Below are 24,389 nucleotides of genomic sequence, written 5' to 3'. Positions count from 1 at the left end.
GTGTTTTCGTTTCCCTCGCATGTTCATGTAGTTCTTTGCGTCAACAATTGCCTCTGAGTGTTTAGTCCAGCATTTCAGTGAATGACGAACGTAGTGACGGGTCCCCTGCGCGCTGCATCTCTTTGATATTGCTCCATGAGATGAGGGATGAAGGCAGCGCCCATATACTGAACGTGATCGGATGCTTGTCCGGTCGAGTCGATGTCGTACTTCGTTGGGGTCAATTGCCGAAGAATATATAATGGCTGGCCACTGTAGAATGTGGCAACGTGATCTCCTGGTTTGCATCCAGGGTGAGCGAATCCAATGCGACCGCCTTTTGTGCTGAAGAACGTATGTCCGCGCCTATATACCCACCGTTGATGACACTGCTTCTGCTCCCAGGTAGGCTGAAAGCGTGATGGTGAGTACCAAGTCATCAACTTAGACAACATTTCACAGTATACGTTTCTCGCTTTCGCGCCGATAGAGCAATCCGCAAAGTGAATCATGAGGAAATCGTCCGGTATATCGGCTACGCCTTCGCTCTTCCCATAAAAGACACGGCGAGCTAGACTTAGACATTGCATGAGGTGGCCAACGGCAATATCATACAACAATGTATGCTCTTCCGAATCTCTATCATAGCGCTCGTATGCAAAGTCGAGAATTTTCGTATGTTCAACAACCTCTTCAATGGTGTCTAGCACAAAACCTCGGATCCGAAGCAAATCGTCATGTCTTACGGTCCCAATGAAGGTTTCATCATGACACTGGATTTCCCAAGCTCTTGCTGTTACTTTCGCCCTCTCTATTTCGCTGTTTTCTTCACATAAAGCCCAACGATTGATCGCGTATTGTCTCTCTGTCGTATTATTCCACTGCCCATCAATCACCATATGGCATGCTGATGCTCCGGAAAGATCTGGGCACCAGGATGGCAAGTATGAAGATCTAGGTCCCAGCGTAGGCGGAATTTGCAATAGTCTCATCCCACCGGGTGTGTCCATCAGAGCTTTGGTAAACATTATCCATGTCTTCCAGTATTCAAAGCGACCCCGTTCACTGTAGTCAACCTTTGAAGTCATTGCATCTCGAAAATCGGTCTCTAAAAGTCCTACAATCGCCCAGACACGATCGACCGGCTCTTTCACGTGTCGATAACGTAAGCTGTATAGATTGATTGCAACATTCTGAGAGTGTATCACGGTGCCCCATCCTTGTTGAGAGGTTAAACTGCGATAAAAGTGGATAGAAATGCAAGTGACGTTCGCAGTACTGGTTCTTGCATCTCTTCCTATATTAGACAGTTTTCCGATGTAAGTGCTACGATGAAATCCTTCCGTAACGAAGTCTACGAACTCATCGAAGTCCGCCCAAGAGCCACCACAAAGTAGTGTCGCTCTGGGAGGAAGGATGATCTCCTGATATGTCCATAGACGTCTGAACCACTCGCCCCTGAGAAGTTGGGATAGTCCTTCAAAGAATACGTATGCATCGCAGAGAAGTTCTTCTTTGACTGGGTCACAACAATTGGGATCTATGGTATAATGCGCTATCCATTCTTTTGACTTCTTCTTTACGTCTGGGAATCCTGCGAAGAAGACATCGGTTTCGAATGTGGAAGGACCCATCCATACGATGACAGTTGTGGTCCAGGCATAGATGTCGCGCATCAGGGATATCTGATTACTCTTCTCTTTCTTATCGTCTTGGTTGATACATATTGCATCAATCCAGATTCTCCTCTTTTTTGTATTTCTTTGGTATCCGTGAAGGTAATGTAACATCTCGAGTGCGGTCGGTGTGATGATGAGCGGTTTGCCGTTGTATAGAACAGTCTCAGTAGCTGGCGCGCTCCCCCACACATACGAGATCGCATCGTAATCAAGATCTTGGGCCAGCACGTGTCGGCGCGACTTCAACTGGATGATGCCGTCGATATATGCTATCTTGAGGAGACGAATTTCATTGTTGGCAAGCGCTTTGCTTTCATATGGGGAGACCGGAGACCTGGGATCGGGTTCGATTGTGGCCATCATGGAGATCCGTAGAAGTCCGACTGGTTGAATTGACCGTCGAAGTCAAATGTCGTTGGAAGAGAAGTATGAAAAATTATCAGGTTGCTCGAACTGACAGCCCGAAGGCAGCGACAAATTCAACGATCACAGTCGCAATAGCGTGATCAGGCTGAGTGGGGAAACAATGCTTGATAGATAAGTCGGCATCGTAGTCCTAAGCCTGCCGTCTCACCAGAATGCACGCCAAGTGAGGAGCAGTGTTAGCCAGATGAGCAGACCATTAGATCGGGGAAGTGGTGGGTAGAAGTTTGTGAAATTGCGGGGACCAGGATGTCAGCCTTGTGAAGTGCAAGGTGGCTAGTGTGTGTGTTAGCGCCTTGGTACAGTAAGAGACGGAAAGCGCAATGGAACGTGTATCATGTTTATCTACTTCATTACTTTCGATACAAACCCCGACGCTATGAAAACATTACAAATACATTATCGGGTATCATGAATCTCAACGCACACTTCCCTTCCTTCTCCTAATCTAAACCTTAACAGGATACTTCTCCCTGATAACCTTTCCATACCTAAATAACAGCGCCGGCACAGGGATAAACGCAATAGCCAGGAAGCCCAGCAAGCTGTTTCCCCAGCCCAAACCTAGTGTCTCGTACATTGTCGGCCCCGCAAGCGGCAGCAGGGCGCCGAATAGACAGCGCAGGGCTGTCATACCGGCGATGGCGGAAGCGGCGAACTGGGGGAAGCAGTCGATCATGTAGGTCTGGAGGGGCGCGAAGATGCCCATGAGACCGAAGCCGAAGGGGACGAGGGAGATGATGGGGACGATCCAGTGGATTTTGTTGTAGGCTGTCCAGCCGTACCTGGTGTTGTTAGTGAGTGATAGTAGGGTGAGGAGGGGAGAGGACTTACCAGAAGAAAGAGATCGGGATTAGGAGACCGAAGAACACGCAGAGCGGTAAGCGCATCTCTGGTTCGTAGACGCCCTTGTTCTTCTTCGCTAGTCGGATGATAGTCGCGTCGCTCGTCTTGGCTACGAACGCGATGCCCATGAAGTTGCCGATTCCGATACCTAAGTATGCCAGACCGGTGATTTCGGGAGACCAGCCGTAGGTTTGGATGAAGACGGGTGTGATGGTCGTGAAGAGGAGGAACAGAAGGCCGAAGAGGAAAGACATGTAGAGCGAGCAGAGCAGTACGATGGGCGATCGGGTGAGCATCTTGAGTGGGCGCGTGATGCCGTTCCCGAGGATGTGAAGAGGACTGAGGAGAGCCGCATCCTTCTCGTAAGTCATGATGTTCTGAAGCTCAGGGCGGTTAAGCTCCTTGCGTAAACGCAAAGTCTTGCGGTTAAGCAGCACAGCGTGGTACGTCTCGCTGTTGAAGACGAAAAGAGCCACTGTCAAGAGACCACCAACGATGAGTACGACCCACATGTCCCATCGCCAGCCTGCGCGTTGCGCAATGAAGCCACCGCAGATAGGGCCGAGGATAGGGCCGAAAAGGATACCTGTACTGTAGAGCGAAACAGCTTTTCCTCGCTGCGCAGGGACAAACATGTCGGCGATGACACCGGTACCGATTGTCAAACATGCGCTGCCTCCGACGCCAGCGAGGAATCGCATGCCGATAAGGCCACCGAGGTTAGGTGCGAGCGCGCACCCGAGGGTGAAGCAGCAGAAGAAGAGGTTGGAACAGTTGAGTACAATGTATCTGCCGTAGATCTCGGAGAGCGGACTCAGGAAGAGCGGGCCGAATGCGAAACCTAGGACGTAGACACTGACGGAGAAGGATCCAAGAAGCTGCGATGTGTTTCCGAAGTCTGCATTGACGAACGGGATGCCTGGTGCGAAGATGGAGGAGGCAAGTGGACTGACGAAGGTGATGGCGGCGACCAATCCAAGGAGTGTGATCTTTCTTTTCGTTGTGTAGTTACGTGGGTTCGCGGGATCATCTTGGGTATCCCAGCCGACGAGGTTGTTGTCGAGATCGGATAAGGGGTATTTCTCTGGTGCGAGCTGGTCCTTCTTCGTGCTCTTTCTTGATAAATGCTTCTCGAGGTTTTCTCCGATATCATCGCTTGCTTCCTGGGGTTGCTTCAAAATGTTAGCTCTTGTTCGGAGTGTTTCAAAAGTGACGGCTGGCGATGATGGTGCAGTAGCCGACCACCCGATGCCAGGATAACTTAGCCTGAATGCCTTTCCGCATCATGCGCAACAGGTCGCACACTGACGCCAAAGTCTTCAGGCCGTAGCAGAAGTGTTCTGACGGAGATCCTGTCCTCAAAAGTTATTGATGCTTACCTTTTCTTCCACAGCCTCTTCCTCCTCTTTGTTTGGTCTCGCGTCGCCCTTTTCTAAGTCTGGGACATGTGTATCTGAGCTACTCCTCGAATGTTGGCGGTATGCTTCTCGTGTTGATGAAGACATGCTGTGCGATGGCTGTAGCTGTCGCTACGATATCCGGGTGAGGTTTCCGTGCGCAAAACTTTCCCTGCAATCGTGTTTCTCAAATTTGGTGTTTGCGGCTGTAAGGGACTCGAGAACTGTTTTGAGACGGTTACCGTTGTAGTGTGCACAATCACAACGCCAGGAGTCAGCCGCAGGTATATAATAGAAAGACAGCAGGCAGCTGGATTACGAAATGAGTCCCCATCGTTGCCCGCACCCTGAACGTATTTCTGTCCGTTAACCCCGAGGTTCTCGTACAAGACTAAGCCAGGTTTGGGGGGCATGATCTCGGTGAACGGCGTTAGCGAAAGCGCGAGACAGCGACGCGGGGAAAAAGGCGCCGTTCGTTCATACTCCCACGAAATCGTCCGCGCTCGATACTAATTGAATCCCATGCTTCTGACGAGAGCAGAATATGACGCGAGAAAGCCGACTTTGGTGACTGTAATCCTTCGGCGCATGTACAGTGATTGCGGTGCGTCGGTTTTCAATAAGCACCGGGACTTCGTCGGGGCGGAGCCAGACCCCTGCCAGCCGGCTGGCTTGTGAAAGCTTGGAAGGGGCCAAGCAATATTCAGACTCCTTGGGCTCTTTCAAGTGGTATGACTCTGAAAAGGGCGCAGGGCGTAAGAGATGATGGTGTGGATGCTCATGCATAAAGTCCGATCGTATGTCCGCCCGGAGCTAGGTACCAAAGTTAGGCATACCGCGAATGTCGGATGAGTCTTCACAATCTCCATAGCGCAATCTCTTGCTAGCTTTCGCACTGCAGTTGTTGGCGGCGGTCGTTAAGACGGTCGCGAAGCTGAATGAAATGTGGACTGGAGAAGCGAGAAAATTGGATGGAACGATCAAGGAAAACACCCACCACTCCTATCTTTTACCTTATGTTTGATCGTCAGCGATCGCCATGTTCTATGGAGCCACACTGCGACACGGTTGTACGTCGCCTCCTATACCTAGGTACTCGCAGCTACACTGTCGGTTGCGCAACAATCGTTACGTCGCGAGATCTTTTGGAGCTGAGAGTGTGAAGAGAGAAAAAGACGAAGCGGCCACTCTACGGAAGGGTGAGATGTCGTTACCTTTAAGTTATTCGGAGACGGTGCTACTGCGGCTGTCATATCCAAACCGCCGTTTGATGATGCCACGGTTCATGATGCTGACGACAGCCAAAACCTTCAACAATAGCGATGATTCGATGAGCGTACAGTACCCACGCATGTTGACCATGGGTTTGGAACTTGCGAGAGAGAATGTTGAATCGAAATCGGGAGGTCGCAAAGGTATATAGTTTCCGTCACAGACTCGGCTCTCCTCTCGGAACCTGCGCTTGCCGACAGAGCCAGGCAGAGAAGCGCCGCGGCCAGACTCATGGTCACTCATCCTAAGGACAGTAGCACTCTGCACTTGTGAGTTTCAATACCTGTTGCGACAGATGCGACAAGGGATTGCGCAGAGACCAATACCAATTTTCTGGCGATAGACGAGGCAAGGGCGCTAGAGCCATTGTACTTGCCGAGTCTGACCCGCGGCAGCGACCACCTTCGAACACATCGACTCTCGTCATAACCTTTACGTTCGATCGTAAGGCACCTCGTTTGATCTTGATACACAGATTCTACCTCTTCTCTTTATAAGCGTTAATGCGGAGCCTACGGCACGGCACGGTCCCTCCCAGCCGCTGGCGTTAGTGGACCCCTTGGAAAGGTGCATCCTGAACGCACGAAAGAAGGCACGTCCAGACGAGTATCGCGCACCTCACGCACGTATGCTGGACCTTCAGCTCGATCTTTATGCCACCTACGTCTTGCCACAGCCACAAGAACACATAATTCCAATACGCCCCATGTTAGCGCAAGGCAGCCGCAGAGTGTTTGTGGGGAACCAAGCCCATCGTCTCCAGCTCCAGAAGCTTGGCCGTAAGATCGGAACAACTTTCAAGACAAGCTGACGAACTAGACTGAGATTCGATGACACATCAATGATTGACCTTCAATGTTCCTTAGCCTGGACCTGGGTTGCGGCAGCGCGTCGGCGCCCTGGGAGATCGACAGCGGCTTCGTTTTTGCTTACTGCGTCCGAGCGGCTCAGTGAGACGACGTCCGATGCTTCACGACCTACCATTGTCCATGCTGGCAACTTTTGTGTTACGTACAGGTCTGTTGAAGCGGGGAAGTGAAGATGAGGGATCTCATTGGTAAGACTTCATCGCTTAGAAGGTTGTGAATTGCTGACCGACCAGGTCGGTCTCGTAGTCTTTCGATCGAGCTACTCGGGGCGTAAGGCGCAAGTCCGGGGAAATCGCCGATATCAGGTCATCCGTCATGGCCAAGGACGCAAGGTACGACGCCTGTTAGGATGGGCTCGATCAAGCCCTCCATTCATATGTTCTTGCAAACGTATCACACTTGTTAAGGTACAAGACCTGTAGGATGGGAGAGATACGCCTCAAAAGAAGAGACCAGGAAAGTACGGCCGGATTGTATGACTACCAGGGTTTTTGTATTCTGCCGGCTTGACGAGGGCTCCACCGTCTACAGGCCCGTTGTTATACGGCCGGTTGAATCCGCATAGGGAACCGCAAGCTGCTGGGCTAAGACACTCCGTTGGCATCGACCGCAGCAATGCCTAAAAGGTCACCTTAACAGACTGGGTTGAAGGTTTATGAACAAAATGATGACCCGAGAGCAAATAGTATGTAGGTATTGGGGGCCAGCACCACGAAAAGAGCTGGCGTCTCGCGGGTTCATGCCAACCACCTGCCTGATCATCTCCACTGTACGACCTCAGTCAGTAAACAAGTGGATATAAAACAAGGCGTACCTCTTCATCCACTGTCAACCTTTTACGCCCAACTCCACATCACGGTCCACAACCTCCACCTACGCCCGTCCCACCTAAGCCCTCGAGATGCAATCAAGGTCGCCGCCTTGGATGGTATGCGAGACTCAGCCTTTCCATGACGATCTCAATCTCAGTACCGCAAAGATCCTCGCTGCGACCATGACGCCCCATCACATCTCGCCTTCTCATTGCATCTCGGACCGAATGCAAGACACCAGGCCAACTACCTCCCTTGACACCGGTGACGAAGCTGTGAGACACGGGGGGTTCTAATAACATCATCGTACAGTATGAATGGGCGATATGGGATGCCTAAACAGCAGACAGATGAATATATAAGAAGGTACTTTGCACCGAGCAGAGAACCATCATCACAACAAGTTCTTCAATCATCACACACACACAACAAGCCTTCAATCTCAACGTTCCACGAACAACACTTCCCAACAAATCACCATGTACTTCTCCAAGATCGCCATCCTCGCCGCTGCCACCATGGCTAGCACTGTCGTTGCGGACAACTGCTTTGCTGGATACGCGTACTGCGAGGGTAACCTTTTGACTCAGGGTTCGTCTTCCCCTCCCCCATATTCCTCGTCCTCCCTCCTCCCTGCTCCCCTCCTGCTCCCCTGCTCCGTCTTCCTCCCTACTCCTCCTTCTTCTCCCTACCCTATCTCCATCTCTATCTCTCTCTCTCTCTCTCTCTCTCTCTCTCTCTCTCTCTCTCTCTCTCTCTCTCTCTCTCTCTCTCTCTCCGGTTCCTCAAGTCTCCATCTAACACACTGACAGGCGACTACGCCTCCACCATCTACCAAGTCCTCGACGCAGCGGGCCAACCCACCGACGCCAACGCGCGCGCCAAAGCCCTGTTCAACTGCGTCAACGGTGGGGCTATCCAGTTCATCACTCTTTGCGGTGGCGACTGCAAGAACGAGCCTTTTGGTAGCCAGGTTAGTGATCACTGCTAGATCACTTCCCTAGTCACTTTCTTGGTTACATAGAGTTCCCGAGGGAAGAGAATAAAGTGGAGTAAGCTCGCGATGTGGGGGATGGGGGATGGCAAAGGGGTCGGCAAAGGGGAGATGGGGGATGTGGAGGCGAATGAGAATGTGGAAGTGGTTAGGTAGAACTGAATGTTACGCTCGTTACTCTAAGTTTTTTTTGTTGCTGTTTTGATGTTATGGCAATACACCAGTGATGTTGGTGGGGATGTCAGGTTCCGATCATGTTATTGGTGAATATGGTTCACTCACAATGAAAAGACATGGTAGCAAGACTGTCATGTTTGCTCATCATGCACAACGAATGAGGAGTAGAAACATGTAGGGAAACATGTCAGTCATCTTTCGTGTGTATGTTCATCGAGGTATGCTGCATCAACTTTTGTCGTACGTGAAACGAGTCGTCCGCACCATTAACCTCCCTTCGTCCGCCCAGAAGACATAAACATATGAAAAGTCTACCTAAAGCATGAGAACATAGCTCCAAGAAGCTAAACATCAGAAAAGCCACCAGCGCCAAAACAGTAAACAGACATCCACCCAGTACCCATTTTTACTAGCCCCATTGAACGCCACAGCGTTCGTCATACGTCTCGTACATGCGACCTATCCACTAAGAAGGTCCTTCACACTCATACCCCTAGCACCACTCCAGCTACGACGGTCGGTATTCAACATCATCAAAGCCTCCGTAGCTTCCTGGTCCTCACGATCAGCCTGTGGTTTCAGCGCCGGTGACGTCAACGCGAAATGGACGGAGCCATGCGATGAACCAGGAGCAGCTACAGGACCTGTGCTAGGAGGGCCGTTGTGGAAGGGGTTGCTGAAGTGGGTTGCAGATGGTGTGTGAGCGCTGAAAGCAGGCGAAGGGTGGATCGAAGGCGAAGTTACTGTGGAGCGGACTGAGGCTGGCCCGAGCGAGTAATGGTGTGGGTCGGACGGGCGCAACGCGGGGGAGGGGTTCGCCGAGTAGTGCCCGTTGCGATCGTGGGGCATGATGGCTGGGGATGTGGTAGTTGAGTGGGTGTATACGCTTCGGTCGGAGGGGTAGATGGCAGGCGAGGCTTGGGCGAAGGTGTATTTGGATTGGGCGGGTGGCGGCTCGACGTAGGTGGGTGATACGGCGTCTTCCATCTCTTCGTCTTGCTCTTCGTCTTCGTCGTCGTCGTGCATGCGTCTGACTGGCGGTGGAGGGAGCTCGGAGGTAGCAGATGATGGGGAGTCGCGGCGGGAATTGGCGGTCTTGAGGTCGGAGACGCAGTGCTCGAGGTATCGCATGTACTCGATGGATGCCTGAGTGTGTTAGTATATGAATGTGTTATAGGTAAGTGTCGGGAAGTACCTGTAGAATGGCCAGCTTATGCATCTCTTGTCCTCTACACGCCGGAATCATGTCCTTGAGTACCCCAAACTCCTCGTTCATCTTGGACCTTCTCCTCCGCTCGATCAGACTGTGTGCCGTCTTCCTTGCAATTTTACGACCTGCAGCAGTGGCGTTACCCGCCTGCTTCCTTTTGGTACCATTAGTGGCAGCGGTCGTGGTCTTCGCATCCTGTATTTTAGACGAGGTCTTGGGCGTTTCTTGGGTATCCTTAGGCTTCATCTGAATGATCTTACGTGATCGGGTAGGCGGAGGCGGGAGAGAATAGTCGTCCCTGGTGATGATGCTCTGCTGGGAGCGTTTGCGCGCATGACCGGGCTTGGAAGTCGCGACTGGGGACGACGGGGAAGGCGGCCGGTAGGACGAATCTGAGGCATTTTCGGATTTACCAGAAGAGCTAGCTACACTTCCTCTGCCACCCAGTGCTGCAGGTGGCAAGTTGAAGCTCGTCTCCAATTGAGGGGCATTGGCGCTGCTCTTGCCGGTGATGTCTGTCGACGGCTGGGGAGTCGGAGGGAGGTTTGGGCGAGGCATGATGGGAGTAAAGGCGCTCATAGAACGTCTTCAGCCTGTGTCCCGCGCGTAGAATAAGTCAGAGAGCGACAAAGAGGGGATAAAGGAACGACAGAGACAATGTATGGCGTGCATTATCAGCATTGGGGTGTCGCGTGGGCTCTTTCGTGTCGCAGCGCTGGGAGAGGGATCCCGTGGGTGTCCTGCGCTCCCATGATTGGCTGGCCGGCCAAGATGCCTCAGTAAATGGCGCCAGTCCCTCGCGCCTCCTATGAGAACGTCACCCTGGGAGCGTGGGCGTCGCGGCCGCTGTAGGCCTCTGCGAAGCTGCAGCCTCTTGAACGAGTGGGTCGGCCATCGAGTTGGGAGTAACCGTGGCGAACGCTGTTGAGGTCCAAATGGAGCACGTGCTCGACTTTCTTCCCCTCCGCCGGGCGAGGATACAGCGTCGCTGGGTTTACCCGCAGGCGCAGAGCGAAAAGGGCCGAAGCATGTCTATGGATCGCGTTAGGCGGTTGCAATATTGATAGAGCAGCAGATTGTGGGTGTTGGTGGCATGTGTGCATGTGAAGACGGCAGTAAGCTATCGAACCCTTATTCTGTAGTCGCGATAATGCCCCACCATTATGAGAACGTGGTATAGCGGCTTCGTCTTCCTTGAGACGCTGCAGCGTACTTACTAGGAATGATGGCTTAGCGGATGAGCTGTTCACCTCACCCTCGAGGTTCTGCAATCGACAGCTGTCTCAAAGTTGCCCGTTGCGGACTGTGTCCACGTTCTACAGGCGCGGTGTCGGCAAATGAACAGTAGAAGATGGGGGAGAGTGAATAGAAAACCACCGTAATCCACGGGTTTGCTAGTTGCCTCTTTGGGCTATCATTCGAACGTGTTTGAGACGGTATATCGAGTCAGCTGTCGTCCACCTCTGTCGCGAATTCAACACGACGTCATCTATAAGCTGTAACTCAGCTTGACCTCACTGACTGTGATAAAACCCTAGGGTTTTCGATGGCTTTCGAAACTTGCCTGTTTGGGAAGGTGTACAAGGCACCCAATAGGGGCAAGCGCAATCTTTCGACCCCACAAGTCAGCTGGGTGTCCATCTCGATGCAGACCACGCGACACCAGGTCATCATCCTCCATCTAAGCCATGACTGCTGCGTAACTTTCCTGCGCATCTATCCTCGCACGAGATCAACTGGCGGTGTTACCTTGACGATATCGCCTAGTATCGATCATCTGCTGTTCACAATGCACGAACGTCTCCGGAGTACCTAGGTACCTTGACCTAGCTGCTAAATTTATTCTAGGTCGAACTAGCTACATCGTCGCATTTGTGCATCTTACCCAAGTTCGCATCTCTCTGTTCCTGTTACTTTGTCATGAAAACACTATAACTGAACGAGGTCCGTATCCTCTTAGCTGCCTCCAAAGTACATTCCACCTATACGCGCCGTGATCCACACAGCTACAAGCAAGCGTCAGCCCTGGCGAGTACCTTTAGAGGATATTTTATGTTAGGTACAAACTAAAATGGTAGGAGATGTGGAGTTGCACAGGCAGCTGCGAACCTTTTAGCTCGCCTTGGGTGAGACTTCTTGCCGGCATGAGCCTCAGGAGCACCGCGTGACCTCGCACTTTAAGGTACACACGACACATAACCACGTAGATCCTAGCACGAGCTGCAGTCACATCGCCAGTTCAGATGTTCGGAGCTATTCGTCATCCAAACAGATCGCTTATTCCTATCGCTATCATCTACGTCGCATACGATTCAACAAACTCCACATTCTCTCATTATGGCAATTCCTTTCCGGCCCGCGTCACCTGCCGAGGACCTGCCCCCATACTACCAAGATACAGGCAACGACGATATTCAACAATGCTTCCGTAGCTTCGATGCGGACCGGAACTTTGACCTCTTCGACCGGCAAACAAGAGAGCACAGGAGCCGCAATTTCTGTGTCGATTTTGGAGAAGATGCAGGTGATGCCTTTTGCGCTTTCGATCTCAACGCACAGGCGTACAAAAAGCTGCTGGAATCGCCACGGCCGACTGAACTACACACGCGATGGATCAATATCTGGATGCCCTACGACCAGAAAGAGCTGATCCGAACGCTAGCCTCTCACTTCGACTTCACGCCACGACTGCTGGGCATGATGACAAGCGATCCCATGCCACCACGAAACAACCCGTCATTGCACATGAAGAAGAGCTCTTCCACACTGAGATCGGTGTTCTCCCACAAATCACACACATCGAATCTGTCCAATTCGATCAGGGAAAAGGCGAAGCAGGCGAATGAACAAGCTTTAGACTCAGAGTCCAGTATCGGTCTAACCGAGATGATGCAATCTACACAGCTAGAGCTGGTTCGGGATCTTAGTCACTACCAGCTGGTAGATGATGTCTGGCATTGGAGCACTGTGGATCAGGGTCGGAGATGTAAGTTGCTCTTTACTTGCCTGGAGAGATGGGCCTTGAATTAAAGAGCTCTGCTGACAGTAACACAGACATTTGCATAGGCTACAACTCGCTACACAACGTTCGCAGCAAAGAAACCAACACCCGCCCTGCGATCTCGGATAGAACCCGAGACATGCCCCACGGCAAACGTGTATGGAATTGGCTTCTTTTATGCGAGGATAAAACCGTCATCTCAATCTCCGAAGACCCATTCCCGTTTGCTAACGGCGCATTAAACAAAGAAGACCTGAAAGTACTCTTCACAACACGTCGCAATCTTGTGAACGTCTTCAGGCAACTTACGAAAGCGCCGACGCCGCTAAGGGAGGCAGCACTCACTCAACTACCCATCCGTCAACGCCTCGGCAGTAGCGATGAGGAAACCGCCCACCGTCCCACGGATGCCCCGGGCCTACTGTTCTACTACCTCTTCGAAGACTGGGGCGCAACCTTCGATCTCATCTCCCGCCGTGAACACGGCTACGCCGCCGAGCTCGACCGACTCCGACAAGAAATGCTTCAAACAGCCAACCTCACCCACGTCGACCAACTCCACCACATCGGCTGCCAACTCGCCGTGCTAAAACGCGTCTACCAAAGCTACGAATTGATCATCGAACGTGTCCTTAAGAAGCAAGAAGCCACATTAGCGTCACTTAAAAACTCGCACATCCTCTCCGGCAACGCCTCACTCATCTCCTCCCACCCAATAATAAACGACTCGCCCGGTCCACTCGTCCCCGAAGCCGACAGCCTCCTCGGCGTAGCTCTCAGTTCCGCCGCACGCGTCCGTTTCGAACGCCTAAAAGACCGCATCCAGCTCTACGCCCTCTCCGAAATAGCCGAATGTCTCGACCAAAAAGAATCCCTCGTAATGATGAACTTCAACCTCATCGCCATCAAAGAATCCTTCTCCGTCGAGCGCCTCACCTGGGTTACTTTACTACTGGCTAAGATCACTATCCTATTCACGCCTGTGACGCTGATGACGGGTTACTTTAGCATTCAGTTCAAGGGGCTGGAGTTTGAGATGCAGAGCTATTGGCAGGCGTTTGGCATTACCTTTGGGTTGAGTGCGGCGTTGTTGGTGCTTTTTAGTTGGGTTAGTGGCACTTTTGAGGGGAAGATTATTACGAGGAGTTGGACTAGGGCGGTTTATGATGTGGGGAGGAGGTGGGTTGTTGGGAGGAGGAAGAGGGGGAAGATGCTTTGAGGGCGGGTTGAATGGGGTGATGGATGGTGGGTGGTGGATTTATGGGCTGTTAGATCCACGGGATGGAAACGAACTGGACACTCGTGTGCCCAAGAAGTCATGAAATGAATACTTCAAGGTACTCATCGTGCCTCGCATCACCAGGCTCCTCTAGTAGAGCAATTTTGCAAGCTTTAGTCTCATGGGCGGTTGCTGCTACTAACCGTGACCTACTTTAGCGTACAACAAACTCGCTGGTCACGAGTCGTCCTTCCGGCCATAGAGAAGAAGTCATCGGCGAAATATCCTCCATACACAATAGTCCACTGCATCAATGACATCAACTCAATACGAGGCCATCATGTGGGAAAACGAAATGAAGAAAAAGATCATATCTCATGCACGCGCTGTGTTCGCCGACCAAGTCCGTCCTAGCACCGCCGTCGACGTCGTCACTAGTACGAATGATATTATGAAGAAGGGTCAGGAGTACACAAGCTATATCTTGCATGTCATCGCTCTCGACGAATCATCTGTCCAAGACCAGTACAAGGTTCTGATGTCTACGAAGCAGAGGTCTACCGAGGCGGAAGGGCTGGATCTACTCGTGAGGGGACTACAGGGCAGGCTTTCTAAGATGATAGGCGATTTTGAGGATGTGTAGAGAGTATGATGCTGCCGCCGTGGGAATTGATGTATTGCCTGGACCGCCGATGCGGGAGAGTGAAGTGTAGGACATGTGCTCGGTATATTATGTATTACACCTTCAAATATCTTTGCAGATGAACAAGGACTATTTTTTTTCCCTACGACCCTCGCTGTGAGACGTTACTAGATAATGATCGTACATGCTAGAAACTTACATCGATACCGGTGGGTTGCTTGTTACTCACATCATTAGACAAGCACTATTCACAAACAGTAATGTATATATATATCGTGGCTTATTCTCTCGAAACTCTTGATATCATAGCTGCAACCGCTGTACTTCACTCTTATCGACACTTCCTAACACATACCGCCGTCCCTCCACTGAAACATACTAGCATGTCCATGTCCAAGTATGACACCATCTTGTGGGAGAAGGAAATGAAGAAGCAAATCACATGTGTGTGCCCCCAGCCCCCAACTCCCAGTCATTCCATACCCTATATGTCAATGAATGCTGATAACGCCGTCCTGCCTCAAAGCTCACGCCCGCGCCCTCTTCGGCGCCTACCCCTACGGCTCAGACTTTGATATCATCCATACATATTCCAGAGACGAACAAGACAAAGAAATGCCTTACAATATCCACTTGATTGTATATAAGCGGCCGCACAAAAGCGAAGAGTGGGAACGAGCTCATTCGGTTGACGGTAACGTTGATGTCGCGCAGGGATTGAGTCGTCTCTTGGAGTCAATGAGAGTGGGACTGGGTTGGAAGCTCGATAAGCCGAGAAGTAAGCCACCGGCTTCGGACCGGAATGATGACGTTGACAACGCTCCAAAGGGCAGCTGGAGGGAAGGTGTGGATGATGATGGCCGAAGAGAGAAGAGACGTCGTAGTCGCAGATGAATGTTCGATTGCGAGTGGTGCAATGACTCTTTGCTCTTACACTACCGCGGCTTGACGACGGCATTGTTGTTGGATTTTCGAGTGTTTGTTACTGCCAAATGTGGACTAGCTGAGTATGAGCGAGGAGGTGAAGGTTAATCCAAAGTAGCACTTTGCACAGTAACTAGATAGGAAACTTTTCGCCCAACCTTTTACCCTGCGCTTTTACTACATCTAATACGAGCAATTATCAGCGATGGCTTAGTCTGCGCCCACAGAGGCCAAGCCCATGAACAAGTACGAGACCATCATGTGGGAGAAGGAGATGAAGGAACAGATCTGTAGTATGCGCCCTATTTCTACTCGTCTATCCATTCTAAAAGGCTGACCCAATCAGCTCACGTCCGTGTCATCTTCTCAAAAGAGCTAACCCCGAGCTCCCCCCTCGACATCGTCAACGCTAAGGAATCCGGTTGTCAAGTGGCACTCATCTTCAAGCACTGCGTGGAGATTTCTCTATTCGACTCAGTCGAAGGTGTCTTTTGCAAAGAGCTTGGAGGTCATGCTGGAGGGTCTACGTGGCGATTTGAGCCCCATCTCAGGTAAGTTTTTGGTACACACGCTATCAGAGATCTTGGGTATATGGCGCTAACTGTGTGGTGACATAGGATTTGACGCCCAGAAGGTATACGAGAAGACGTCTGCTGCGACCCAGGATCCCGACCCTTCCCAGGCTCATCTTCCAAGCTTGTGGCACCCGAACCCTGGGTATCGCTTTTTAAACATTTGATTTACCTTGCTACCAACTTCTCATCTCCTAAGGAAGGCACTTATTGAGAGAACATTGTAGGGGGGAGATCAAAAGGCGCCTCAGATTAGTGTGTCGAGTGTAGCGAGCCTACAATCTCAGTGGCACATGAAGACTCAAGGGTACGAAGTAGTGCTGCTTAAACTACTAGATAGCTTCAATGCACCTCAACCGAGAATACCATCTCACAAACCACGTAATCTCATGTCCTTCCAAATCCCTTTCACACCTCCTCAACTACAGCAAATCATCCTCATCGACCTTCTCCCCCCTCCTCCCCGCAAGCCAAACCCTCCCACTTTCATACGCCCCTAGATACAACCCCGCCCCAATAAATGTCCAAACACCCCTCAACGCACCGCCTCTCCACAACCCCTTAAACCCCTTCTCCTCTACAATCTCCTTGCCCACCGCCCAACTACTCTTCCTGCCTTTCGACTGTGAAGACGAGGATCTGAGAGGGTTGAGAGTATCCGCCGCGTCCTTCGCCACGTTCTTAACCGTGTCCTTCGAGCTCCCAGCCGACTTCCCTAGCGCGTCAACTAGTCCATTCTTACTTTGCCCACCGCCGTCCTTTCTGGGAGCAGGATCACTCTCAGCAGCAGCAAGCATAACCCTCGTCTTGACAACATCAATCGGCGTCGTAATCACCGCACTGACCGCCCCCGCACTCCCTGCACTCACCGCCGTTATCCAGCCCATCTCGAATATACCCCCCCTCGTCAACCCCTTCTCATCCCTATACTTCTTGATCCCCTCTTTCAGCCGCTCAAACATCGGGAACTGCATCGCTGTAAACGGTAGGTTGCGGCCTGCGAGTGCTGTGTAGCCGCGCCAGAGGGCGAGGGGGTTGGACCGGAACTTTTGGAGGGTTTGTAAAGTAGCGTTTTGAGATTGAGAAGTTGAGGACACCATCTGTGCATTTTGCTTTATGACTTCTGCGGGAGTGAGGATGGCGCAGGAAACTAGTTCTGCCAGAGAGGATGCAGAGGCGTGGACGAAGGCTATAGGTAGAATAGCCTCATTTCTCGTATTGGTATTCAGACGTGTGAAGAGAGATTTTGTGTGTTCGTAGGTTGTGAAGAATGCTCCTGCTGTAGGGATTGTTAGTAGGTATACTTGTCTATCTCCATATTGCCTCTTCTGGGTCTTTTGCATCTCTCATCTATATCTCTATATTCTCCTCCTCCCTCTTTTCTCTGGCTTCCTCTCAAGTGATGACGCGATGGATGAGACATCTCACGAATTGTGTTGGGATTACTTACAGCTAGGCAACGTAGCAATGATCACACTCCCAATCCCCTGATACACACCACGGAACAACTTGGGATCCACCTTACCCGTCCGCGTATCCGTGTAAAGTTTTGCATATTCCGGGCTTTGAATGCGCGTCTTTATTGTGTCGAGAGGGTAGACGAGGAGATCAACTGTGAAGGCTGCTATGGCACCGGCCTTTTCTCATGCCAACGTTAGTCGGTTTTCTTGAGTTTCTTCGTTCTAAATAAGCTGTAGATGATGCGTTTGTTTGGTTCCATCTCTTTCCCATTCTCTATTACTCGCTTCAGAGGAGTCCCGAAATCCGTCGCATATACACGGATACCAAATGCCAACGTCCAAGCCTCTCAGAATCCCACAAAAGGAAAACAAGAAAACTCACAATCAAAATATCAGAACTGGTATTCCCTGCCATTGCAAAGAAAAAAAAGGACACGTCAAGCTGCCTGTCGACGCAAACAATGAAGATCAGTTGTTTTCGCCAGGATAATTTTGGTCGCCTCGTAATCGATCTTCAGGTACATACAGGGTCTGATAAAACCACATGCATTACGTCACCGATGATCCGCCGACACGACTTTGCAGCTAACGGCATACACGACTTCAAGTGCCGGAAACGACGAAGGACATTTACTTGATGATGATTGATAATTGTCTTGATTATTTTGTATAATGTTTTGTCTTGTCTCATCTAGCAATTTCGATTCCTGCCATGTCGTCGCTGCTCAAGCGACAGTACCCCATTTCCGTGCAGCAGCATCCACGATATCAAAGAAGAAGGGGTATATAGTCCTAATCCCACCCAGGAACGAGTTTGTCGTACATCATCCCAAACCTCCATTTCCCCCATTCCCTAAACGCCATAAAAACACTTTTCATAAGCACATATCCATCGTAGATCGAACCTGCGATCATTTCCATTTCCATCATGAAACGCAAAAGAAAAGAAAAGAAGGGATGCTACTACTACAGCTTAGTATCCTGCCTATTGGAGTCACTCAACCTGCGGAAGGGCCCTTGCATCGTGGCACTAGGACCAGGCCTAGCACTACCCGCACGTGTAGCGTTACTCGCGGCGCTCGCACTTGCGCTTGCGGTACCTGGTGTTCTGGAACTGCCGGCAGCGTTGGACCTTTGTTGAAGCGTTGCACTAACTACCCATTGCAGGTGCATGCGCATGTTGCTGATTGCGGCGTTGACGTGCAGCATTTCGTCTTTGGAGCGTTGGCTTTCGTTGATGATCATCATGTTGGTGCGGCCGTCGAGGTCGGTGAGGGCGTTGGAGATGCGGGATACTTCTTCGCGGAGGGAGTCGTGTAGCGTGAGGAGGTGGTGGACTTGGGAGTCGAAAGGAGGTTGGGCGGAGTTGTTGTTGTCATTTCCCCCTGGTGGAACTGGTGGGAACGACGCAGGTGGAAGGCGGAAGTCTGGTGTGGGCGCTTGGGGGTTGGTGTCGTTGGGGTCCAGGGGATCGGTAACAGGGAAGGAGGCGTCGTTTCCATTGGCTGGATACAGGTAGTTTGTGATGTTGGTGAGACCGTCTTCGAGGATGCCGACTTTCCTAGTCAGGGGCTCCATTCGCGCCTCGTTCCTCTCGATGCGGGCTTGCTGTTCGCGGAAGTGGGGCGCCATGGTTGCCATCGCACAGGTCGGTTCGTGGAGTACGACGTCGGCACGCTCGGCCTGGAACTTGCATCCGACGATGGTGCCCTGGCATGATATGACATGTTTGGGGCAGTCGTTGTTGATATGAGGCTTGAGGTCTAGCCGGAGTATCTCAGCCGAACAGAGCGTGCAGGTGGTCAAGCGGTTAGCACAGAGGCTTCGCTGGTGCTCGTCGAGGTCCTTCTTGAGGAGCGAAGCGTGACATTCCTCGCAGCTGACGGTGTAATGCAAGCAGCCCTTGTGAAAGTCCTTTTGCGATATCTGCAAGCGACAGTCCGCGGCAGAGCATTCGACGGGCGTGTATTCGCAGTACAACATGACGTGGTCGTTGACGTTGACGCGTTGGGCGGCCCAGTTGCAGCCTGCCTTGGTGTTCGGGCACCTGACGACAAGCTCATCCAGCATCGTCTCGATAATCTTGGGCACCGGGCGAACGTCACTGTCGCTTTCGACAGCATGCCGGCACGTGGGACATGTCCTCTTATGCTGTGGCGCCCATGCGTGATCGAGACACTCGCGGCAAAAGTAGTGGTCGCAGGAGAGCTGTACGGGCTTATCAAAAGGGGCGTGGCAGATGAGGCAGGTGAGGTTGCTGTCGGGCGTGGAGACGTATTCGAGGTTGGCGAACTCGGGGGGTACTTTGACGATTCGGCTGTGACGGCGCTTCGTTGATGGTGAGTTTGACACGCGGACGGCCAAGGGCGAGGGGCTGCTGGGAGGGCCGCCGACGGGCATTCCACCAGGATGCTCTTCGGCCCAGCCAGTCCGATTGGCGTTGCTAGACGAGCGCGACGAGCGTGAGGACCGGCGGTCGTTCGGGGGTGGGATGGGGCTTGGAGACGACATGCTGGGGGAGTTGGTGTGAAGGGTTGGCGAGAGTTGTCGTGAGGGTTGGCGACTGGTAGACGCTTATCACAACAGAAGCGCGTTCACTCGCGTCGGGGCAGCGACAGTCGGCGGTGAGATGCGCTGTCTCGGGTCTCCTCTTGAGTGTCGATCGAGGTGGCTGCGGGTGGGCGTGTTGGGAGGATGGTCGCCCTGCCAGTCATCCACGGGCTGCAGAGCGCCAGAAGCAAAGACTATATAGGGCGGTCAGGATGGCACATTCTCCCGAAGCAGAAGGGAGCATGCAGTGGCTTGGTGGTTGCGCGACAGAGAGACATGGTGCTGCCCTGGCCGCTCCCCACCAATGATGCCCCAGCCGCCCAGCCACGGCATAGTGGGCCTGTCGTCAGCGGTCCGCTCCTGGAGTGCAGCAGCCTTGCCATCTCCACTCGAGCTTTAGCTGCAACGTCGTGTGTGTCTGTTTCGCGTTGCTGTACATAGTCGCATCCACTCTTAATTATCAAAGTCATTCGCGCTTTCCCTCGCATCGTTCGCGCTTACCATTCACGGCGCATCGCACTCGTCACCTATCTCCACCCTGAAGCCACCCTTCCACCCACCACAGCCATCATGGCAACCAACCCCCCACAGCTCTTCCTCCTCGCCGATCATATCAAACTCTCACTGCTCGAGCGCCAACGCGCCCTCTCCCTCAACCTTCCCTCCAATAGCCAGGATGGTCAGATCTCACGGTCCTTGGAGCAATTGCGCTCCGGCATCGAGTCGCTGGAGTCGCAAGTCCAAGACACCTCAGACGAGTAGGCCACCCGATATCCCTTTATGCAATAAGATTCATTGTACTAATATATCCTTAGATCGATAACATCACAACTCCCCCGCCTACGCACCCAACTCGCAGAACTAACCGCCCAATTCACACCTGCCACCAAATCCAGCACCCCAACACCCACATCACCAACCCTAACCTCCCCCAACAACCCCTCTCTAACCTCCGACTTCGCCGCCGCGCAATCCAAAAAACCCGTGCCCGCGCGCCAAACCTCAAAGTCCGTCCGCTTCTCAGACAATACCGATGAAGAAGACGACCCAAACCGCTCCTCCCTCTTCCCCTACCGGGACGACCCCTCCGATTCCACCCCAGACCAATCGTCCCTCGACAACGAGCAAATCCACCAATACCACAGCCGCGTCATCGCAGACCAAGACAGCCAACTCGACAGTCTCGGCGCATCAATTGGCCGCCAGCGCGAACTCTCTATGCAGATAGGAGATGAGTTAGATGGGCAGGTTATGCTGCTGGATGATGTGGAGGAAGGGGTGGATCGGCATGCGGCGCAGTTCGTGAGAGCGAGGGGACGTTTGGATCGGTTTAGTAGGAAGGCGAGGGAGAATTGGAGTTTGACTGTTATTGTGGTTTTGATTATTATTCTGGTGTTGTTGATTGTTATTACGAAATGAAAGAGGGTGAAAGGATGGGGACGGGCGTAATTTTAGAGATTGAATGGACGGCGTTTTTGGTGGGATGGAGGTATTAGATATTTGATCGAGATACAATACCCCGAGATATGGGTAGTTAAGTCTGACACTGCACTTAGAATGAGACACTCATCCACTTCTTACTTTTGCTCATTGCTACCACAGCTACAGCCACGGCATACACATACTCTCGCCAACACATAGCCACAACCTCAGACCCTCCGTCGTCCCCAACCCGACAATTAGCAACACCAAGCTACGTTTGCCGCAACCACTCACGCCCAAACGCCACGCCATGATGCAAAAAAAGAAAGAATATAGAAAAAGGCTAGAGCACACGCTGATAGTGATGCTTGTAGAGCTCGAAGGGTATCGCTGTATTTTGATATGCAAAGGGACAAGGCCGTTTAATACTTTCTTTAGTCGGCGGCGTAGGAATATGGCAGACGCCATCTTTCCTGTATCTTGGAGACATAACAGTGAAGACTCTGCTGTCTTCACGGTATGCCGATTGCCTTTTTCGATTTGTCGTATACGACATATGTGATCGACACAGCAGGAACGACCTTGAGCAAGTTCGGCGTGAGACCCTTGAACAGCCCTCTAACACCCTCACCCGCGATAGTCTGTCTCGTGACATCCATGATACCTGTGTAGGTCCGTGGATGAAGGACAGTACCTTGACTCTGTAGTCGTGTTCGTAGAAGATTGAGCGGGTAAACGGCACTGGCTCCGAATGCGCCAGAGAAACCGCCAATGGCTGCTGTCATGAAGCCACCTGGCTCGGCGTCTTGTTCGTGGCATCCGAGTCGCTTCGCATTGCGGCGGGCGACGTAGCGTTTGAGGTACTCGAATGTGCCTAGATCGAGGGCTGCGTAGGGGAAGATCCCGACGATGCCCATGGGTAGACCGCGGTAGTATGCGGGTATTCCACCAGCATTCCACATCTTCTTTGCTGTGGCCCAGATCAATCGGTTGCCGTGTAAGCCACCAGAGACGGTCTCGCATTGCATGCGACTGGGTCGGGTTAGCGCGCGTTGGGTCGAAGTCTTGACTATACTTACAACTTCAGGGTATCGATGGGGTAGACGGCGAATTGTGAGACCATGCCTGAGGAACGTCAGCGTTGGTCCGATTACATCATCCTCAAAACTCACCTGCTAGACCACCAGCGACGAATTTCGACCATGAATGTATTATGGCGGGGTCATTATGTCCTTCTATCTTAGCGAAGACGCGTTTCGCAGCCTGCGCGAGTTAGGGGAAGCGGTTGGTTTACTTGACTATACTTGCCTCGTAAGAGCCGAATTTGATGGCCGATTCCGGCATCACTTTCACGACGTTCAAACCGTTTCCTATTGCAAACGTCAACTCCAGTCGGCAGAAAGCATTGACAGATACTCACCAGCGTACAAACTGCGCATACCGCCAGCCTGCCAGAGCTCCTTGGTGGCGGTCGCAAGTGGCCTCCAAGCGTTCATGGCAGCTTTAACGATATTGCCATGCTTGGCGGCGACGACAGCTTCTTCCGCGACATTGGTCTGGGCGATGAGGTAGACTTTCAAACGATCGAGCGGAGCAGTAGAGGTGCGAGAAACAATGCCTGCAACGCCTCCCGCCACGAAATAGCCTGGATTGGGAACACAAGCAATCAGCATGGTTCCTAAGCTCTCTATAAGTCCTGCCCGTATCTCTACGAGAGAAGCGCTGCTCGTCTCGTTTGCAGATCGTGGCGGGAGGGTACCTTGGTAGGCAAGTGTCGAAGTAGATGAAGCCATTGCGAGCGGTGCGCTGGGTTCTGGCGGAAGGGGATTGTAGGGCGGTGTGTGCGCTACAATGAAAAGGGAACCAAAGAAAAAACGAAGAAAACGCTGTGTAGTACCTAGGCCTTGGATTGTGTCGTCACTGATGAGAACGTCGCCTTCTTGGTTTACTTTCATGGTGGCGGAAAAGTACGACATTACGGCGCCGAGGGACGGTGCGCTGACCGGAATGAATAGAAGAAAGTCCCTGGTATCCGTCAGTATGGTTTCGTGAAAGTCACAACGCGACGTCTGCACAGCATCTTGAGATCTTGTCGCAGTTTTAGGCCAAACGACAATGATCTCAGTCTGTCCGCACTTCCACCATGTATGATGCTCATCCAAACTTCACCCGTTGTGACAACCGCAAATTGACTGGATACATACCGCCATTCTTCAAAACTGATGGTGCCATCATTGTTGGTGTCCACTTCTGAAAAGAACTTGTCGAGATTAATGTTGGGGACTGTAAGGCCAGCCGTTCGCAAAGCTGAGCGCAGCTCGTCCTTGGATATCTTGCCGTCGTGGTTGTAGTCGATGGTCTGGAATAGGTGCTGAAGCTCCTTTTCGGTTTCGTGTACGAATTTGCGGAATTCTGGAATCGCGTCAGTATACGTGCAATTGGGTCTAGAAAAACGCACCCACCTTGGTATGTGATCCTTCCATTCCCATCGGTATCTACAGCCTGCATCACCTCGTCCAGGAGCTGGTCCGCATTTTTCAAGGCTACAATGTCATGTTAGCGACCTGAAAGTTTGCGCGCAACATGCTCCCTTACGATGATCCAGCTTCCGCAGACCCTTTTTGAGGCCTGCGAGGTCAAGATGGCCCTGTTTGCGCGTGTCGAGAGTTGCCCATAGTTCGTCCACCCTGGCGTCGGCAACGCTTGCGCTCTGTGTGTCCATTGTCGTCCTGCTATCTCCGGTCTATCATGGCTGAGGGTCGCGACACACACGGGAGGGCGACTATCGACAAGGGGCGAGGTGAATTGCGAGAGGAATGGCTGGCTGGGAGGGACACGGGCTCGTGTAGGCTTCGACGTGGGGTATGAGGTCAGTCTCAAAGCTTGGAGAGGGCGGCTGAAAGAGGCTAGCTCCCCATGCCGCAACACCGAGGGAAGCCA

At 52.1% G+C, this 24,389-nt stretch overlaps 10 protein-coding genes across 10 annotated transcripts; 4 read left to right on the top strand and 6 right to left on the bottom strand.

Moving 5' to 3' along the window:
- Positions 1-74: 74 nt before the first annotated feature.
- Positions 75-2,018, bottom strand: BKA58DRAFT_323545 (heterokaryon incompatibility protein-domain-containing protein; the record flags this gene model as incomplete). The annotated part of the gene is made up of 2 exons (XM_046167920.1): positions 75-1,437; positions 1,552-2,018. The coding sequence occupies 2 exons, from the start codon at positions 2,016-2,018 to the stop codon at positions 75-77; spliced, it is 1,830 nt and encodes a 609-aa protein (XP_046021089.1).
- Positions 2,019-2,325: 307 nt separating this feature from the next.
- Positions 2,326-4,639, bottom strand: BKA58DRAFT_37625 (major facilitator superfamily domain-containing protein). Its single transcript, XM_046169502.1, has 3 exons — positions 4,307-4,639; positions 2,916-4,099; positions 2,326-2,866 (listed from the first exon to the last, which is right to left on the bottom strand). The coding sequence occupies exons 1-3, from the start codon at positions 4,430-4,432 to the stop codon at positions 2,530-2,532; spliced, it is 1,647 nt and encodes a 548-aa protein (XP_046021088.1). The 5' UTR covers positions 4,433-4,639; the 3' UTR covers positions 2,326-2,529.
- Positions 4,640-7,665: 3,026 nt separating this feature from the next.
- Positions 7,666-8,588, top strand: BKA58DRAFT_37513 (uncharacterized protein). Its single transcript, XM_046169394.1, has 2 exons — positions 7,666-7,868; positions 8,090-8,588. Exons 1-2 carry the CDS (start codon positions 7,757-7,759, stop codon positions 8,266-8,268), a joined length of 291 nt encoding a protein of 96 aa, XP_046021087.1. The 5' UTR covers positions 7,666-7,756; the 3' UTR covers positions 8,269-8,588.
- Positions 8,497-10,606, bottom strand: BKA58DRAFT_37517 (uncharacterized protein). Its single transcript, XM_046169399.1, has 2 exons — positions 9,644-10,606; positions 8,497-9,594 (listed from the first exon to the last, which is right to left on the bottom strand). Exons 1-2 carry the CDS (start codon positions 10,235-10,237, stop codon positions 8,908-8,910), a joined length of 1,281 nt encoding a protein of 426 aa, XP_046021086.1. The 5' UTR covers positions 10,238-10,606; the 3' UTR covers positions 8,497-8,907.
- A 1,129-nt stretch (positions 10,607-11,735) lies between these two features.
- Positions 11,736-14,035, top strand: BKA58DRAFT_37493 (uncharacterized protein). The gene is made up of 2 exons (XM_046169379.1): positions 11,736-12,644; positions 12,713-14,035. Exons 1-2 carry the CDS (start codon positions 11,996-11,998, stop codon positions 13,876-13,878), a joined length of 1,815 nt encoding a protein of 604 aa, XP_046021085.1. The 5' UTR covers positions 11,736-11,995; the 3' UTR covers positions 13,879-14,035.
- Positions 14,036-14,849: 814 nt separating this feature from the next.
- BKA58DRAFT_423775 (uncharacterized protein) lies at positions 14,850-15,415 on the top strand (the record flags this gene model as incomplete). The annotated part of the gene is made up of 2 exons (XM_046172875.1): positions 14,850-14,965; positions 15,048-15,415. The coding sequence occupies exons 1-2, from the start codon at positions 14,905-14,907 to the stop codon at positions 15,413-15,415; spliced, it is 429 nt and encodes a 142-aa protein (XP_046021084.1). The 5' UTR covers positions 14,850-14,904.
- An 843-nt stretch (positions 15,416-16,258) lies between these two features.
- On the bottom strand, positions 16,259-17,972 carry BKA58DRAFT_423774 (mitochondrial carrier domain-containing protein). Its single transcript, XM_046172874.1, has 3 exons — positions 17,860-17,972; positions 17,468-17,654; positions 16,259-17,296 (listed from the first exon to the last, which is right to left on the bottom strand). The coding sequence occupies exons 1-3, from the start codon at positions 17,890-17,892 to the stop codon at positions 16,440-16,442; spliced, it is 1,077 nt and encodes a 358-aa protein (XP_046021083.1). The 5' UTR covers positions 17,893-17,972; the 3' UTR covers positions 16,259-16,439.
- A 144-nt stretch (positions 17,973-18,116) lies between these two features.
- Positions 18,117-20,285, bottom strand: BKA58DRAFT_391912 (uncharacterized protein). Its single transcript, XM_046170960.1, has one exon. It carries the CDS (start codon positions 19,986-19,988, stop codon positions 18,444-18,446), a length of 1,545 nt encoding a protein of 514 aa, XP_046021082.1. The 5' UTR covers positions 19,989-20,285; the 3' UTR covers positions 18,117-18,443.
- Positions 20,286-20,597: 312 nt separating this feature from the next.
- On the top strand, positions 20,598-21,446 carry BKA58DRAFT_443436 (uncharacterized protein; the record flags this gene model as incomplete). Its single annotated transcript, XM_046173981.1, has 2 exons — positions 20,598-20,785; positions 20,843-21,446. The coding sequence occupies 2 exons, from the start codon at positions 20,598-20,600 to the stop codon at positions 21,444-21,446; spliced, it is 792 nt and encodes a 263-aa protein (XP_046021081.1).
- Positions 21,447-21,703: 257 nt separating this feature from the next.
- BKA58DRAFT_37429 (mitochondrial carrier domain-containing protein) lies at positions 21,704-24,338 on the bottom strand. The gene is made up of 8 exons (XM_046169317.1): positions 24,045-24,338; positions 23,912-23,992; positions 23,654-23,861; positions 22,870-23,474; positions 22,758-22,819; positions 22,622-22,712; positions 22,529-22,574; positions 21,704-22,481 (listed from the first exon to the last, which is right to left on the bottom strand). Exons 1-8 carry the CDS (start codon positions 24,169-24,171, stop codon positions 21,962-21,964), a joined length of 1,740 nt encoding a protein of 579 aa, XP_046021080.1. The 5' UTR covers positions 24,172-24,338; the 3' UTR covers positions 21,704-21,961.
- Positions 24,339-24,389: the final 51 nt, after the last annotated feature.

The sequence above is a fragment of the Alternaria rosae genome, assembly GCF_020736505.1.
Source record: "Alternaria rosae strain MPI-PUGE-AT-0040 chromosome Unknown BKA58scaffold_10, whole genome shotgun sequence".
NCBI lineage: Eukaryota > Fungi > Ascomycota > Dothideomycetes > Pleosporales > Pleosporaceae > Alternaria > Alternaria rosae.
The sequence above is the reverse complement of the archived record's forward strand: the minus strand, read 5'-3'. Positions and strand labels throughout refer to the sequence as shown.